A 19,281-nucleotide genomic window follows, 5' to 3' on the forward strand; every position below is an offset into this window, starting at 1 on the left:
CTCTCTGGACTGGGACCCCCAAACGGCACACTACCTCACACTGCACACACAGCAGGGCATGCACCTAGGGGTCTCCGTTGCACCCTCTGTACTGGAATCCCCCTACCGCCAGGATAGGACAGACACCACCCAGAAGGGGAATGGCGGGGGAGACCCCCAGGGGTCTCTGCTGCCTGCCCTGGGACTCCCACCAATCCATGGGGAGGGGGAAGCTCAGTTTAAGTAAGGGATTTTAGGATGGGAGAAGGCATCTTGCAGGCAGGTCCGACCATCCCTGGAGGGTACCCGTGTCCACCCCAAACCACACAAAGGGGGAAAGGGCAGACTGTACTTACCAATCCATGGTGAGAGTGAACCTCCAGACAGAACTCCTCGCCAATGAAGGGGCCACTGCAACTCGGACCAGAGTCCTTTCGTATGCGACCCAGACGTTTAACTCACAGGCCGGTCTCTGTCCCTTGAGGCTATGTTGTGGCCGACCTAGTGCGTAGCTGCGGTCAGCATGTGCTCGCTGGACTGGGGAGACCACTAGATCTAGATTATCCAGCCCGGCGCCCGGCCTGGCAGTTGATTGCAGATCTTCCAGGAGAAAATTCATGGAAGAAAGACAAAAAGTAAAATTTGCTAGGACCAAAAGATCCCATCATGCTAGGTCCTTACTCCCGGCTAGAAAGAAATAAACTGAATACCTAGAGCAGGGAGGGGGCTATATACTGACAGCCCATGGGCATAGCCAGGTGTTTTTTGTTCTGCCTAATGTTTAAGATTAAGGAGGCGAAGTGTCCGTCGATGAACGAAAGAGAAATTAAAAATGATCAACTTACAGAGGACGGAATTCAAAGACACCCCAAAAATCAAATAGAAAAAATGATGCAGCGGGCTAGTCCATTTTGCTGAAATTTCATTGCAGCAACTCAAAATGGTACTCTGTAGTTTTTATGGCCCATACCTGCTTGTGTACATGCCTGACAATGTCGGGGGATGCTCCTAATGAGATGATGGATGGTGTCCTGTGGTATTTCCTCCAAGATCTGGACCAGGGCATCACTGAGATCCTGAACAGACTAAGGTGCAACCTGGTGGCATCGGATGGACCAAAACATAATGTCCCAAAGGTGTTCTATTGGATATAGGTCAGGCAAGTGTGGGGGGCATTCAATGGTATCAATTCCTGCATCCTCCAGGAACTGGCTGCATATTCTCGCCAAATGAGGCCGGGCATTGTCGTGCACCAGGAGGAACCCAAGACCCACTGCACCAGCGTAGGGGCTGACAATGGGTCCAAGGATTTCATCCTGATACCTAATGGCAGTCAGGGTGCCATTGTCTATCCTGTAGAGGTCTGTGCATCCCTTCGTGGATATGCCTCCCCAGACCATTACTGACACACCACCAAACTGGTCATGCTGAACGATGTTACAGGCAGCATAACATTCTCCATGGCTTCTCCAGAGCCTTTCACGTCTGTCACATGTGCTTAGGGTGAACTTGCTCTTATCTGTGAAAAGCATAGGCCACCAGTGGCAGATCTGCCAATTCTGGTGTCTGATGGCAAATGCCATACGTCCATGATGCTGGGCAGTGAGCACAGGGACAACTAAAGGACATCGGGCCCTCAGGCCGCCCTCATTAAGTCTGATTGTTTGGTCAGAGACATTCACACCAGTGGCCTGCTGGTGGTCATTTTGTAGGGCTCTGGCAGTGCTCATCCTGTTCTTCCTTGCACAAAGGAGAAAATACAGTTTCTGCTGATGGGTTGAGGACCTTCTACGGGCCTGTCCAGCTCTCTTAGAGTAACTACCTTTCTCCTGGTATCTCCTCCATGCTCTTGAGACCTTCTGGCAATGGCATGTATTGATGTGCCACCCTGGATGGGTTGTACTGCCTGTGCCAGAGGTAAGCCAATGAGAAGGGAATTGCAGTAGTTGAGGTGAGAGATGACCAGCGAGTGAATTAAGAGCTTTGTTGCGTCATTGGTTAGAAAGTAGCATATTTTGGAGATGTTGCAGAGGTTGAGGCAGCAGGATTTGGACAGTGATTGGACGTGGTGCTTAACCACTTTCCACCCAGCCTATAGCAAAACGATGGCCAGGTGGTGGTTCAGTTATCTTGACTGGGCGTCATGACATCCTTCAGGATAACAGCCGCCTCACGCTTGTGGGGGCGTGCATCGCGCGATCGGTGGAGCTGTGTGTCAGTCTGACACACCGCTACACTGATCTCGGTAAAGAGCCTCCGACAGAGACTCTTTACCATCTGATCAGCCGTGTCCAATCACGGCTGATCACGATGTAAACAGGAAAAGCAGTTGATCAGCTTTTCCTCACTCGCGTCTGACAGGGAAGCTGCCAGGACCACCAGGGAAGTGGGCAACCTGTGAATGGCCAGATATTTACCCCATGGCCATCCACATGTGCCCAATCTGTGCCAATCAGTGCCCACAAATGGGCACTGACCAGCACCATAAAGTAACAGATACAATGACTAATGCCCAGCAATGCCACCCATCAGTGTCCATCAGTGTCCACCTGTGCCACCTATCACTGCCACCCATAGGTACCCATCAGTGCCACCTATGAGTGCCCATCAGTGCCGCATACCAGTGCCCATCAGTGCCAGTGCCCATCAGTGCCACCTCATCGGTGCCCATCAGTGCCGCCTTATCAGTGCCCATCAACAGAAACAAAGAAAAATGTGTTTTTCAAAATTTTCTGACTTTTTTTATTTGTTGCGCAAAAAAATAAAAATTGCAGAGGTGATCAAATACCACCAAAAGAAAGCTCTATTTGTGCGAACAAAATGATAAAAAGATTGTTTGGGTACAGTGTAGCATGACCGCGCATTTGTCATTCAAATTGCGACAGAGCTTAAAGCTAAAAATTGGCTTGGCCTGGAAGGTGTCTAAGTACCCGTTATTGAAGTGGTTAAAGAGAGTTCAGAGTCCAGGACTACACCTAGAACCTTGGCTTGTGGGGATGGACTTAGTCGAGCCGTCGATTTTGACAGAGAGATCAGGGGAAAGGGCATATGGGGGAGGAAAGATTATAAGTTTGGTTTTGGATAGATTGAGTTTGAGGCAGTGGTGTAACACTGATATATCTGATAGTAAATTAGTGATATGGGAGGAGACAGAGGGAGTGAGCTAAGGGGTAGAGAAATAGATTTGGGTGTCGTCAGCGTAGAGGTGGTATTGGAAGCCATGGGAGGCTATCATCTGACCCAGGGAGGAGGTGTAGATTGAAAATAGGAGAGGTCCAAGAACAGAACCTTGGGGGACCCCACTGTGAAAGGAAGAGGAGAAGAGGAAGTAGAGTTGTAGGAAACGCTAAAGGTGCGGTTGGATAAGTTGGAAGAGAACCAGTGAAGACTGCAGTCACGGAGACCAAAGGCGTGGAGTTTTTGAGGAGGAGGTGGTGGTCAATCGTATCTAAGGCAGCATAGTGGTCCATGAATAGGAGTACAAAATAGTGTTGGGGAAGATGCCAGAAGAGAGGGAGAGGTCATGGAGAGAGGTGAATATGTTGCAGACAGAGTGAGAGTTCCAAAGGGCACAAGAGAAAGGGAGTCTGGTCTTGGGAAGACTAGAAATGGGAACTAAATTGTGTTGATTGCGGCTGCTGCTAGAGGGTGCAGGGCGATCGGTGCATGGGGTACAGTTAAATGATGGCCGGCCAGGGGTTTGGGGATATATCTCCAGAGGTTAGGAGAAGCCGGACAGTGAGGGAGGTAATATGGGAGTGGGGTTTATATGAAAGGACATGGCCCAGGGTCTTGAAGATTTTTAGTGTGTATGGATTTAGAATTAGCAGGAGTTGGTGGGTGCAGTAATAAGGAGAGGACAGAAGTGAGGATGATATATATATGCTGTGGGGGGGGGGGGGGGGGGGGGCGGGCGGGGGAAGAAGAGGGGTGAAGAAGAGATAGTTTAAGGATAGAGGACACAGCTGTCAAAAGGAGTGGTAGAGCGTGCATGGTAAACAAGGTCACCTAATGTCTGTCTGGTGTTTTTCAAAGTATTTTCTTGTGTTCATTTGCTGAAGTGCAGAGTCAGAAGTGCTCCCACTTATAGAAATAGCCCCACTTTGAGAAAGAGCCCCAGTTGCAAATGTGCCCCCTGCAGATGCTTCCCCCAAAAGAAGATTATATTTATACTGAGAGGGGTGAATTTCAATTAGCAATCAAGAGGTAATAAAGGTTGGCCGTTTAACAGGGCAAAATTCTTACTTCAGAAACAGACTAGCAAGAGGGCACTAAAGTTAAACGGGCCATAATTCTGGGTAAGACAAGGGAGATAAAGCATTGTAATGTGGACAGGTCTATAGACTGTTAAGCAAAATTAACATACCAGCAATTATTAAAGACGCATAAGAAAAGCAGATAGCAGTGTTTCAGTTTTTGGGTAGAGATGGCAGTCAGCTGCAAACATACTATAGCAATTTAGAATAGGGAAAACAAACATAATATATAAAATAAATAAATATATCTATCTATCTATCTATATATATATAGATATATATATATATATATATATAGATATATATATATATATATATAGATATATAGATATATATATATATATATATTTTTTTTTTTCATGCGCATTTTTTGTTATATTTGTAGTATAGAACTGTGGCTGCCACATATAGAGGATTGCTATTTTATTTATACTGTAGAGACCCACATTCTACCACAGGGAGGCGGTCTTCTACATATAATCTGCGCTAAGTGTTTGCCAGCATACTGACCATGTGCTCAAAGACGTAAATAATGTAACCCTTTCATCTTCGATATTGCACGACATACAAAGGTTGTTCAGTCATGTTGAATGGAATTCACAGATACAATTAAGGAACCTATTCATTATGTAAATTATTATTTATTTAAAAATACTTGCTATAATTTACCCACAGAAATAGAATGAATGTTTGACTAGGTAAAAAAGGAAAAAAAAAGATTAATTCAGGAAATGTTTAAAAATGTTTAAAATAAATAAAAAAAAAACATACCTCATATTTCCCCCCATTTTCAGACTTCATTGTGTCAACATCCAAAAGCAGTGACCAGACCTGCCCCCTGACTTGTAAAGGGATCCCTTTGTACACTCTGCGATACATCTGTGAGATATATAGAAAATTAAAGGATATCAATTCACAGTTCACGAAATATAAAGTTAAAGCAAACTTTGTCAGGTAACAAACAAGATGCCCTCTATAGGCATTGTAGGCCATGTTTTACACAGACTAGCCTGTGCCCAACAATTAAACTAAACATCGCTAAGTCAACATTTTGTCAATTTTGGAGAAGGGGAGATTTATCATAGAATGTTATAGGACTAAGTAGGAACTGATAAACCCTCCATTCTAAGCATTTTTACATAAACTGCAAGCACAGGTAAAAAGTGTATATGTAATGCTGGAATGACACAAGTATATGCAACATGTATACAAAAAGGATGTTTGTATTATTTCCAATGATAAATGTTCAAACCATGTATTGTTCACTGAACATGCTGCCTCACTTTGCTTACATTTGCATAATTACATGGTCTGAGAAGCTCAATTTTATACTGATGTAAAGCAAACAGGTTAGGGGGTTTTCACAAATGTTTCAAATGCAAGTTTAAAAAGGAAATACATTTTTGTTACTGAGCACCAAAGCAAATGTATAGCTGTCACTCTGCACCAAAGCACCTTTATTTTAGAGTTATTTTCATGCATTTTTACAGAACATCAATGCAAAATGTAAAGTTGTCACTGTGTACCAAAGCACACTTAGTGTTGTTGTAGTGCACCAAAGCAAATTTAGTGTAGCCTAGTCCGCAACTGACAATTTTCTGTGCCGCCAGCACAGGAGACTTTTACAGGGGCACATCTACAGGGGGAGACTCTTATTGCAGAACTGTGCACATCCAGTGTTGAACCTGCCCTCTACTCAATAGGAAGACACACAGGATGTGGACTGCTAGGATTGTGGGAAGTATAGCTGTGGCAGACTAAGTTGGCTTAGTGTTTGTAAGGGTAGGTGCGTGGTTGGTCATCACATCCTCATGTTTTCCCTCTCTCATTGAAGGTCAAGTGAGGGACACATGAGAGGTGTAGTGCCAAGGCCTCCCAACTCAGAGATGAGCCATATGTATTCAGTACCAAAATTAGGATTTTCTCTTTAAACTGCTTCATCCCATATCCTACACACGTGCATTGATATATGTGTTGCATATAGATGGATAGACCAGATATATATATATATAAAAAAAAATTATGCAACTAATGTTTTGTTTTTATATCTGGTCCATCCATCTATGTGAGTTAAAGTTGATGATTTTGTAGCATATGGTTACGGTTATTGTTCTCCAATATATTAGGATCCATATACTTGCCGTTATATCTTTATAATTGGTTGAAAGATATAATATTTCCACTGTATTATCCCCTGAGGAAGACTGAATGCAGTTGAAACGCGTTTGTACATTTTGGTGGCTATGCAACTATTAGACTATGTATATGATATCGCCACTCGCTGCTAGGGGAGTATGAGATAGTATTCTAATACCAGACCAGGAATTTGATTGTGTAAAATCTATAGTCTCTAGTCTATACAAAAATTAATCTTGTTTGGGTTCTATTTGCTGCAAAAAAGTCCCATGTGGGGACTCTTAGAGGAAAGTTCATGCTTGGTAATGCTCTAACAGAGAAGTCCATGTTTCAGGGTTCCGGCTAATTGTTGTGCCAGAGCCGACCACAGGTCCCAGCGAGTCTTTAGTTGTGTGTGTTCTCCATTCGTTTCTCCAGGTGCTACTGGGAGTTCCCCCCTAAGATCCAGGCCTCTTCCCTTTTATAGAACACAGGGGGAGGCTGGACCCCAACAAAAGCCCGCAAACACACAAGGGAGAGACAACAAAGCATTAACTCTTTCCTCCTGACCTGGAAAGCCAGGGTGCTAACTAGATACACAGTAGGCTACCTGCCTACAAGCTAGAAGGAAAAAAAATGCAGATCAAACAAGGCACAGGGGCAAAAGAAGAGGTTAACAACTGCTTTTCCTGCGCTAAGAAAAAAGTGTGCAGGCTGTTCTGGGAGGACTGATTGCACCTTTAGCTGCTAGCAGAGTGCTCACCACTGCCTCTAAGAGAGACAAACATTTTGGGACATTGGAGAAAGCCACAGATCTTGGTGGAGTCTGCTGCCTGACCAATGGGAAAGACACCGAGGGCACTGACCAGCTGTGCTTCACACAGTGAACAGAGAGAAAATCACCTGCTGACACAGGAGTTGGTGAGATGCCGAGACAGTGTTACCTGCAAGTAACACAGAGACAGTGACATTAAACTGTGTGCTGTGACACAAGAGTTGGGCCCCACTGAGCTGGTCAGAGAAAGAAGGGGGGGGGGGGGTATTATATTATAGACTGCTGTACTGTCAAGGAGGTATAGTACCTACTTGGTTTCAATTTTCCCTATTATAAGGGTTGACCTCTACACCAATGGAGTGGTGTAGAGTATATTAATTTCTACTGTTGATTTATTGAGATATATATACACACACACAGTATATATATACACATACATATATAGATATATATATATATATATATATATCATATACATATACATACACACACACGGTTGTGCTCATAAGTTTACACACTCTGGTAGAATTTATGATTTCTTAGATTGTAAGCTCTAACGAGCAGGGCCCTCTGATTTCCCGTCTTGAATTGTATTGTAATGTCTACCCTAATGTTGTAAAGCGCTGCGTAAACTGTCGGCGCTATATAAATCCTGTATAATAATAATAATAATAATTTCTTGGCAATTTTTCAGAGAATATGAACGATAACACAAAAACTTTTCTTTCACTTATGGTTAGTGTTTGACTGAAGCCATTTATTATCAAACAACTGTTTACTCTTTTTAAATCATAATCACAATAGAAACTACCCAAATGACCCTGATCAAAAGTTTACACACCCCAGTTCTTAATACCGTGTATTGCCCCCTTTAACATCAATAACAGCTTGATGTCTTTTGTGGTATTTGTGGATGAGGGTCTTTATCGTCTCAGATGGTACAGCTGTAAATTGCTCTTGGCAAAAAGCCTCCAGTTTCTTTAAATTCTTGGGCACGTTTGAGATCTCCCCAGAGTGGCTCAATGATACCGAGGTCAGGTGACAGATGGCCACTCCAGAACCTTCACTTTATTCTGCTGTAGGCAATGACAGGTCAACTTGGCCTTGTGTTTTGGATCATTGTCATGTTGGAATGTCCAAGTATGTCTCATGTGCAGCTTCCTGGCTGATGAATGCAAATGTTCCTCTAGTATTTTTTTTATAACATACTGCATTCATCTTGCCATCAATTTTGACCAAATTTCCTGTGCCTTTGTAGCTCATACATCCCCAAAACATCAGCGATCCACCTCCGTGTTTCACAATAGGAATGGTGTATCTTTCATCATAGGCCTTTTTGACTCCTCCCCAAATGCAGTGTTTATGGTTGTGGCTAAAAAGCTAAATTTTGGTCCCATCACTCCAGATGACTGTGCCAGAAGGTTTGATGCCTGTCTCTGTGCTGTTTGGTGAATTGTAAGCGGGGTACTTTGTGGCATTTGCGTAGTAATGGCTTTCTTCTGGCAACTCGACCATGCAGCCTATCTTTCTTCAAGTGCTTCCTTATTGTGCATCTTGAAACAGCCACACCACATGTGAAAATATATTACTAAATATAAACTCGCGCTGATGAAAACAACTAAGTGATAATGAAATGCAGCTGCTATAAACAAAGTGCTAATCACTTAGATAAATGTGGATAAAAAATTACAGTGCTCACAACACACAATATAAGTGAAATCAACAAAAAAGTCCAAATAAAATCCAAATAAATGCAACTGAAGTGTTAGTCCACAATGAAGTAGGTGCAAAAAATGTTTCACAAACTTGCAGGATTACAGTGACTCCCCCTTTTGCATCCCGACTCACCAGAACAGGATGACCCCCAGCTTTGCAGTCCAGGGGCCACTTTGTAATTGGTATCCCACACACATGGATTGGTGTCAAAACATCAGATGGTGGATCGGTGTAAACATCAGATGATAGATTCCAATAGTAGGCTCACAACAGGATGCAAAAGAGGGTGTTCAGTGTACTCCTGCAAGTTTGTGAAGCATTTTTTGCACCTACTTCATTGTGGACTAACACTTCAGTTGCATTTATTTGGATTTTTATTTGGACTTTTTTGTTGATTTCACTTTTATTGTTTGTTGCGAGCGCTGTATTTTTTTAGCCACACCACATGTTTTCAGAGAGTCCTGTATTTCACCTGAAGTTATTTGTGGGTTTTTCTTTGCATCCCAAACAATTTTCCTGGCAATTGTGGCTGAAGTTTCAGTTGGTCTACCTGACCGTGGTTTGGTTTCAATAGAACCCCTCATTTTCCACTTCTTGATTAGAGGTTGAACATTGCTGATTGGCATTCTCAATTCCTTGAATATCTTTTTATATCCCTTTCTTGTTTTATACAGTTCAACTACCATTTCCCGCAGATCCTTTGACAATTCTTTTTCTTTCCCCATGACTCAGAATCCAGAAACGGATGAAAGATGCAAGGGTCTGTCAGGAGTCCAGAAACTCATTGACCTTTTATACACACACACACCAATTACAAGTAAACAGTTTACAGCTGAGGACGGTTACCTTTAATAGCCATTCAAACCCCCTTTGTATCAACTTGTGTGCATGTTATCAGGCCAAAATCACCAGGGTATGTAAACTTTTGATCATGTTGTGATTATCATCTAAAAAGAGTAAACACAGTTGATTGATAACAAATGGCTTCAGCCAAACACTAACCATGAGTGAAAGAAAAAAGTTTTTGTGTTATCAATCATATTCTCTGAAAAATGGCAAAGAAATCATAAATTCTGCCAGGGTATGTAAACTTATGAGCACAACTGTATATACACATATACACACACGCCTTGCTGCTGTGATTTCATATCTCTTTTACCATCTGTACATCTGCATTAAGTATTTCCCCCCGCCAGGTGTGTCAGAGTATGTGATGCGATTTGCAGAGTCGTCAGTACAGCAACAGGGGACCCAACAAGCAGTTCCTTTGGGAGGTAAGCGCTACATTTAGCTTAGTCAATGTGCACTGAAGCAAATTTAGTGCGGTCTCTGCAATATAGAAATAGGGACACTATTTACCAGAAAATTGGCACTATCGAGATACTATGCGCAGACATTTTTTAATCAAATGGACCAAGTGATTTTTTTTTAACACTCTTTAATGAGAATTAAATGGTTTCACATAAAAACAGGGTATAATGCAATCTACAGTTGGGTAATTGAATTAGTGATTCTGGATTGTAAAACATATACTGTGGCATGTTTACCAGATCAGAACAGTGATTAACTTTCCTCATGATCCCTATCCAGTATCTGATGAATTTAGAAAAGGCTGTAAGTTAAAGAGCAGACTTTCACTGGGCTGGAAAAAGGGTATGTTCAGAACATGCTCTCATCTCTATTTAAATGTAGGCTTAGGATCTCCTTTGCTCTCACAGTAAATGATATATCCAGGAGATCAAGTGACGTCTGGGACCATGATCAAACTTTCAAGGCTTTTATTTTGTTTTTGGACATAGAGCAATATGGAGTTCAAAACTAGTAACATTTCATGACAGAAAACAATTTTATCCTAAAGACTGTAAGACTGTGTACATACAGGTGTTTATGCAATGTTCACTTACAAAACTTTATCCATTTCTCTATACACACACAGGGATTCCTGTACAGCAAGAAGTCCCAAGTGTAAATAGTCGTAAATTCTACACAATCTTCTGTGTACCTTTTATTGTTTACTTTTTTTGAAAAAGCAAAAAAAGGAGTGAGAGAAAGACAGATGATATCCACGTGCTTTACCTCTAAATGGCAACAGCTCCAAACACTGGTAATAGAATATGCGTAGTAAGATTAGCACATCTGTGCAGACCGAGCCAGCACTTGCTCTGTGCATCCTCTACAGCAGGGATATGCAATTAGCAGACCTCCAGCTGTTGCAGAACTACAAATCCCATAAGGCATAGCAATATTCCGACAGCCGCAAGCATGAAATCCAGAGGCAGGGGCATGATGGGACTTGTAGTTTTGTAACAGCTGGAGGTCCGCTAGTTGCAGATCCCTGCTCTACATAATAGCTCAAGGTCTCTGTTTTATTGAAATTAAAGATGGTGAGACATCTGCTTACCCTTTGCTGAGACAGGGTGATTATTGCACACAATATGTTGCGCTTATTTCCCTATAGAAGAAGCAACAATCTCTGCCCTCTAGGACAGAGATATTCCAACATTTTGAAAAGGGAAAATGTTTCTGATGGTTACAAATTCTTATTAGGCTTATTCACATGGTGCGATGTAATCCATGCTCCATGCAGAGCTGTGTTTTATTGGCACAGAGGATGGAAGGTCTTGTGTGCATCCCCTTGCTGTTAGTCCCATTGCTGTGTATTGGGAAGCAGTGGCTGCACGGACACAGACACAGCTCTCAGTATGACATCCATGACATGTACCTGCACAGATATCATATTGTGAGGAGTGGCTGTGACCATGCAGCAGGTGGAGTTAGATTTTAAATCAATTGTATTTGATTGCTAAACTGAAAAAAGAGAAAGCTGTGGTGCAATAAGCAGCAGAGGGTGCTGAAGCTGAACAAATGTCTAAGTTAAGAGTTGTGAATGGACAAAGAATCTTTGAACACAGAACATACTGTAGTTGCTTACGGAAAAAGCCTCGGGGCAGTTGAATTTTTAACTGGCACAGGAAATACAATGCATCTATTCACATTTTAAATATGTGGTAGAGACCCTTAAAAAAACCTGCAATGTTTGAGACAGCTTATTTTAATAAGAAGGAAAAACAAGGTCCAATTTTTAGGAGCACCCAAAATGCCAAGACATCGCATATCCAGGTCGCTTTGTGTTTTCAGTATTCTTTTTCCAAAACCGAACTAGGTTTGCAACCATAAACAAAAGACATCCCTTGTCTTGAACAGAAGATCTATTTACAGAACAGACTTTAAGGGCTCATTTTTCAATTATAATACCAAGTCTTCTGAATTACAGATTGCCACGCAGCCATCACCATACACACATCAATACAACTGAAATTAGGCACAGAATGGAAAATTCTTAAGACAAAATATAAGAATCTGTCAATCCAAAAAAGTGAATTTGCATTTCCCACATCAGGAAATGTTTTTAAACGTGTGCAGGCTAAAGACTGCAATTGCTGCTTCCTATACAAATATTGTTTTTGTAAATAACTATTTATAATACATAAAGGCATCTATCTTTATATTTTGTACTATACACAATTTGCAAAGTGTGTTTTGATGAAGCTCCAAAACTGCCAAGATTCAGCATTTGTTTTTTCCCCCTTGTGTTGTGAAAAGTCCTCCATTTGCACTTGTAAAAGAATCAGTCACAATTAGGAAGATTAGGAAAAAATCGGAAGGTTCTTTCTTGGATTCTTATACCTTTGTAGGTTTATGACAGATTTATGCCAGGAGGTTTAGAGGAGAACCTGAAGCATGGCACACTCTGGAGCTGAAAGGCTGTGTGAGGTCAGGAAGTTTATAGACACTAAAGTTGGCCATAAATGGGCAGAATTTTGAATGAAAAATCTTAGGAAAAGAATGTCCCAAGAAAGTTTTTTTCTTAATCACTAGTGGGTCAAATCGACATTCATTTTCGACCACAGTGACGAGAAAATTGGAAGAACGTACGAATGTATTTGTTTTTTGTCCATTCATTCCAAAATCAAATGTTAAAAGCAAAAATATTTTACGAACAACATTCAAATGTTCTGAAAATTTTGTACAAACTCTCGTAAAGTGGAGTTCCACCCATTTAAAAGTCAGCAGCTACAAAAAGTGTAGCTGCTGACTTTTAATAATCAGACACTCACCTGTCCCACAGTCCAGCGATGCGGGCACATGAAGCCTCGCTCCTCTCCCCTACTCTCTGAGGCGCTGGCATTCTAACAGTGGGTGCCTGGCTGCGGCTTCACAGCTAGGCACGCACTGCGCATGCGTGAGCCGCGCTGTGAATGGCCGTGCAATCTTCTGGGACCTGTGACTTATCCCAGAACATTGCAGGGAGGGAGGGGGTTGAGGTGACTTTCTTTCTGGTGCCATGGAGCCAGGGGAGGAAGTAGGAGCTGGGAGCCTGTAAAAATAGGGTACACGCTCCCCCCCAAAAAAAATTACATGTCAAATGTGGAACGTTAGGGGGTACTTAAAGCAGAAGTTTCATTTGTGGGTGGAATTCCACTTTAAGAATTTTCATTTGAAATTCTATCCATCTATGGCTAGCTTAAAGCAGCAATAAACACCAAAGCAAACATTTATTATATTGCAGCTTATCAATTCTTAGTTGTGATGGCTTCATTCATTTTCTTTTTAGGCTTTATTTTCATCTGGCAAACCAGCCAGTAAGAGCCGGTTCACACAGGGGCGACTTGTCAGGAGACTTATCCGCCTGACAAGTCGCATCCTGTTCTGTACTATGGAACTGTTCTAACAGGAGCGACTCAAGTCGCTCAGACTTAGAAAAAGGTTCCTGTATTACTTTTGGGGCGACTTGCATTGACTTCTATACAGAAGTCATTTTGCAAGCCGCCGCTGAAGTCGTGTGTAGGTCGTCTGAGGCAGTCACACTGCAAGTCGTGTTGCCACTGTGTGAACCGGCTCTTAGTCTGTTTTTTTTCAAAAGAACAAGCTCTTTTCCAGATGTATCAGTTTACAGTGATGAGACAAACAATTTAACACTGGCAGGGAACTTTACAATGATCACCTTTTATTTTTTCCTGTAAAAACTTTATCCCAGAAGGAAAAACTGATTATAATGTGTTAGCTGGAGTTTGGCTTCAATTTTAGCATATCTATATCTGCTAGTACATCTAACACTCCCCTCACCCCAGACTGAAAATGCTACTGTCCAAAGGTGCCCTTTGTGTGCCTTCATCCAAAGTGGGGAACTTACAGGTGGTGTGTAACTGACCAGATCATCGAGTGAAAATAGAGGGGAAAAAAGCCTAAAAAAAGAAAATAAATGCAGCCACCAGATCTAAGGATTGGTAAGCTACAATATATTCCATTTTTGGTTTTAGGTTTAATACCAGTTTAACTGTCAAACATGTAAATAAATCTTTAATAAGTAATCCTGCACAATAGTAGGGACTATAAGAAATATATATATATGATTTTTAATTGTCTGGCACACAAGTTAAGTGCAACAAGGTGCATACCACCTTCTGGAGCTGTCTTTTGTTCACGGTTTACCGTTTCACCGAGCACAGATTGTATAGCACTATGATTCTGATTCCCCAGGTATGGGTGTCCTAACACAGCAGCCGTAGCAATGACTATAGCTGCATTTCCCAACCCTTCTCACACCTTGCCCATTCAAAGAACGCATTGTGAACGCATTTAAAAAAACAAAGCGTTCTCGAAATGAGCAGGGGAGGGGAGGGGAGGGTGGGGAGAGTGGCTGTTGTGTAGGGGAGTCATATCTTTCCTGTCAGAGTGCTGTAATAGTTACTTAGTTACATAGTAGGTGAGGTTGAAAAAAAGGTTGAAAAAAAGTCCAACCTATGTGTGTGATTATATGTCAGTATTACATTGTATATCCCTGTATGTTGTGGTTGTTCGGGTGCTTACCTAATAGTTTCTTGAAAATATCGATACCCCCTGCTGAGACCACCACCTGTGGAAGAGAATTCCACATCCCTGCCGCTCTTAGAGTAAAGAACCCTCTACGTAGTTTAAGGTTAAATCTCTTTTCTTCAAATTTTAATGAGTGGCCATAAGTCTTGTTAAACTCCCTTCTGTAAAAAAGTTTTATCTCTATTGTGGGGTCACCAGTACGGTATTTGAATATTGAAATCATATCCCCTCTCAAGCGTCTCTTCTCCAGAGAGAATAAGTTCAGTGCTCGCAACCTTTCCTCACAACCAATATCCTCTAGACTCTTTATTAGCTTTGTTGCCCTTCTTTGTACTTGCTCCATTTCCAGTACATCCTTCCTAAGGACTGGTGCCCAAAACTGGACAGCATAATCTAGGTGTGGCCGGACTAGAGTCTTTTAGAGTTGGAGAATTGTCCTTTTATCTATGGAATTAATCCCCTTTAACGCATGTCAATATTCTGTTTGCTTTGTTAGCAGCAGCTTGGCATTGCATGCCATTGCTCAGCCTATCATCTGCTAGGACCCCCAGGTCCTTTTCCATCCTAGATTCCCCCAGGAGGTTCTCCCCCCAGTGTATAGATTGCATTTATATTTTTGCCACCCAAATGCATCATTTTACATTTTTCTACATTGAACTCATTTGCCATGTAGTTGCCCACCCCATTAATTTGTTCAGTTCTTTTTGCAAGGTTTCCACATCCTGCAGAGAAGTTATTGCCCTGCTTAGCTTAGTATTGTTTGTAAATACAGAGATGGAACTGTTTACCCCATCCACCAGGTCATTTATGAACAAATTAAACAGGATTGGTCCCAGCACAGAACCCTGGGGGACCCCACTACCCACCCCTGACCATTCTGAGTACGCCCCATTTATCACCACCCTCTGAACTTGCCCTTATAGCCAGTTTTAAATCCATGCACTCACCCTATGATCCATGCCAACAGACCTTATTTTGTACAGTAAACGTTTACGGGGAACTGTGTCAAATGCTTTTGCAAAATCCATATACACCACGTCTATGGGCCTTCCTTTATCTAGATGGCAACTCACTTCCTCATAGAAGGTTAATAGATTGGTTTGGCAAGAACGATTCTTCATAAATCCATGCTGATAACTGCTAATGATAGCGTTCACATTACTAAAATCATGTATAAATTCCCTTATCATCCCCTCCAAGAGTTTACATATTATTGATGTTAGGCTAACTGGTCTGTAATTACCAGGGCTGTATTTTGGTCCCTTTTTAAATATTGGTGCTACATTGGCTTTTCTCCAATTAGCTGTTACCATTCCAGTCATTAAAAATTAGGTTCAATGGTCTGGCAATTACATGACCGAGTTCCCCAAATACCCTCGGGTGCAAGCCATCTGGTCCCGGTAATTTATTAATGTTAAGTTTCTCAAGTCTAATTTTAATTCTGTCCTCTTTTAACCATGGGGGTGCTTCCTGTGATGTGTCATGAGGATAAACACTGCAGTTTTGGTTACTGAAGCCCCTCAATTCCCTTGTGAAGACTGAGGAGAAGAATTCAATACCTTTGCTATCTCCTTTGTAACCAGATGTCCTTCCTCATTCTTTATGGGGCCAATATGGTCTGTCCTCCCTTTTTTACTGTTTACATACTTATTTTTACGAATTTATTGGGATTTTTTTTTGCTCTCCTCCGCTATGTGTCTTTCATGTTCTATCTTAGCCGTCCTTATTGCACACTTACATTTCTTGTTGCATTCTTTATAAAGTCTGAATGCTGATGATGATTCCTCAACCATGTATTTTTTGAAAGCCTGCTCCTTTGCTTTTATATGCATTTTTACATTGGAGTTAAACCATCCAGGACTTTTGTTCCCTCTTTTAAATGTATTACCCAATGGGATGCATTGGCTAATGCCCTTATTTAATATTCTCTTAAAGCCTCTAGAAATGAACACATGGAGACAGGTATTTAAGTAAAGGCTCCCTATGAGATTGTAAAGCGTGTACTATGCCTGTGTGGCTCTGACTGGGACAAAAAGGAGAGGACCTGTCATACACCTGGTGGAAAAGTCTGACATGATGAAGAAGCCATTCTTCTTCTGACTCAGATCCTGCCATTTTTAATAACTGATGTGGGGATAATATCCATAAACCCGGAAGTAGGGGTACACCACCTGGATAGCTTGAGATCCCTGTTTTCTGCTGTTTGCCTTACAGCAGTAAGGTAAGGGGCCATTTCACTTGATATGTGTGGAACACTGAAGAGGCACAGGAGTGTGTAGACACTGGTTTATTTGGCACCTTGTACCTGGAGAAGCACTGTACGAAGCACGTGGCACTTTATATGCTGTTTAAGAGACTGTTGTTTTCCTTTTCTTTAGTTTATATATTTTAATTGCACTGTGTGATTCACGTATATGTTATTATCAATACAGTTTGCAGCGTTTTTTGAGGAATAAATTTGCGTGCATGACATATTCCCACTGGTGTATGCGATTTTTGGAGACACTGGACACTCTGTTATTGTGCAAATGTTTTATATTTTAAGTATAATTTGCAGCACTTGACACTTTATTTACGGATTACTCCTGATCACGATAGATGAGTTCACATTATTGTGCAGTCATATGCAACTGTGTATGTAATTATTAGGCACTTTAGATTTAATGTGATTTCTGGACACTTTTACATTGTATGTTTAGTTTAATTTTCAGCATCTGACACTTTATTTACGGACTACGGTCTGGCACGATAGTTGGATTTATAGTATTGGTATATGCAACTTTGTATGCAATTTTTGTATGCAGTTGAGAGTCGTTTATTTATTTTAAGGGAGCGCAACATCACTTATTTGATTTTTGTCACACATTTTTCAGTGGTAGGGTTTATACCTCTGTTGGTGTTCTGCTGCAACCCCCCCCCCGTAGTATTTAGTGAGATTTGTATATGATAGCGCGGGGATATCCCAATTTTATCTATTCTCTTAAAGCAAACCCATCTCTCCTCCATCCATGTTCTTTGTTCCTAAGATTTTATCCCAGTTTATGCCTTCTAGCAAGGTTTGTAGTTTAGGAAAGTTGGCTCTTTTGAGATTCAGCGTCTTTTGTATCCCCCCTATGTTTTCTATTTGTGTGATTTATACTGAAGCCAATTGACCTATATAGCAAAGTTATACTATTGGCACTCCGTGAACCAGTAAATTGTAAACAAAAGAGATCCAGGGAGTGGCATATACTTTCTTATACTTGTCTGCCAGCAGATCTCAACTGCTTATTTTTTCCTGGAGTTTTTCTATAAGACTGGATATTTAGACTTCTGCAGAAGCTCTGTTTCTCTTTAAAGCCATACCATTTGTATGTAGTTCTGCATATTGAAGGCAAGGGTAAGAATTAAAGGGGTTGTAAACCCTCAAGCTTTTTAAAAAAAAAAAACCTTCTGTAGTGCAGCAGCCCCCCCAAGAGGCCCCCTTTTATTTGCCTGAAGCTGATCGTTCCAGCAATGGTGACAAGCACAGCAGCTCCAGTCACTGTCTCCGGTCCCCATTGGACAGATTAGTAGCAGCAGGAGCCATTGGCTCCCGCTGCTATCAATGAAATCCAGTGACATGGAAGCGGGGGTGGGGGGGAAATTCCTGCTGACTGTGTCAATGGATGCATCAGCAGGACTCAGGAGCCACCATGGGATGCCGTTCTCCGTGGTGGCACCCCAGAAGAGGAGGATTGGGACTGTTCTGAGCAAAGCCCTTGCACAGAGCAGGTAAGTATAACGGGTTTGTTATTTAAAAAATAAAATAAAAAAGGAACCTTTACAACCTCTTTAATGTCAGGATTTAAGTGTTGTTTGTAGAGAGACTGAGGCTGGGTTCACACTATGTGCAGAAGCAGCTCACAGCAGGGCTCCAGTGTGTCCCTGTTCTCCGTTTCAGAGAGGAATCAGACCCAAATTTTTGTCTGAATTCGGACCTGAAATGGAGCCATAGACACACAGGACCCTTGTGCAATGCGCTTCTTGGCCACCCGGAGATGTGTGAACCGACTCTATTAAGAGCCGGTCACACTCTCCTGTCATGACTTGGAATCTCCATTACTCTTTTAGACCCCTTTCACATTGAGCCGCAGGTCGTGTTGGCGGTAAAGGGCCACTAGTTTTAGCGGCAATTTACCTTGGTTTTAGCACCTCTATTCAGCCAGTAGCTTTTAACCCCCGCTAGCGTCCGGAGAAAGGGTTAAATACGCCCGAAAAGCGCCGCTGACAAATCGCTTTACAGGCACTTTAGCAGCGATGCCCATTCATTTCAATGGGCAGGGGAAGTGGAGGAGTGGTGTATATAACGCTCCTCCACCGCCCCAAAGACTCTGCTTGCAGGACTTTTTTTAATGTCCTGCCAGCGCAGCGCCCCAGTGTGAAAGCACTCAGGCTTTCACATTGGGGTGGCATGGGAGACTTTTTTAGGCACTTTACAGGCACTATTTTTAGTGCTAAAAAGCCTGAAAAATTCCTCCAGCGTGAAAGGGGTCTTAAAGACTGAATCAATTTAGAACAATTGCTCTCCCGATTTCTTCTTTA

General features: G+C 42.0%; 1 protein-coding gene across 2 annotated transcripts in view; it reads right to left on the bottom strand.

Annotated features, from left to right (window-relative positions):
• LOC143933042 (uncharacterized) overlaps positions 1-19,281 on the bottom strand; it is a 218,499-nt gene that overhangs the window by 55,922 nt on the left and 143,296 nt on the right. For both annotated transcript variants that reach the window (XM_077455984.1, XM_077455995.1), the window contains exon 7: positions 5,007-5,114. In XM_077455984.1, coding sequence (XP_077312110.1) covers positions 5,007-5,114 — 108 coding nt within the window. The remainder of the gene's footprint in view (positions 1-5,006; positions 5,115-19,281) is intronic.

This window comes from Lithobates pipiens, unplaced genomic scaffold, assembly GCF_037356315.1.
Source record: "Lithobates pipiens isolate NorthernLeopardFrog02 unplaced genomic scaffold, aLitPip1_a1.2 Scaffold_10, whole genome shotgun sequence".
Lineage (NCBI taxonomy): Eukaryota > Metazoa > Chordata > Amphibia > Anura > Ranidae > Lithobates > Lithobates pipiens.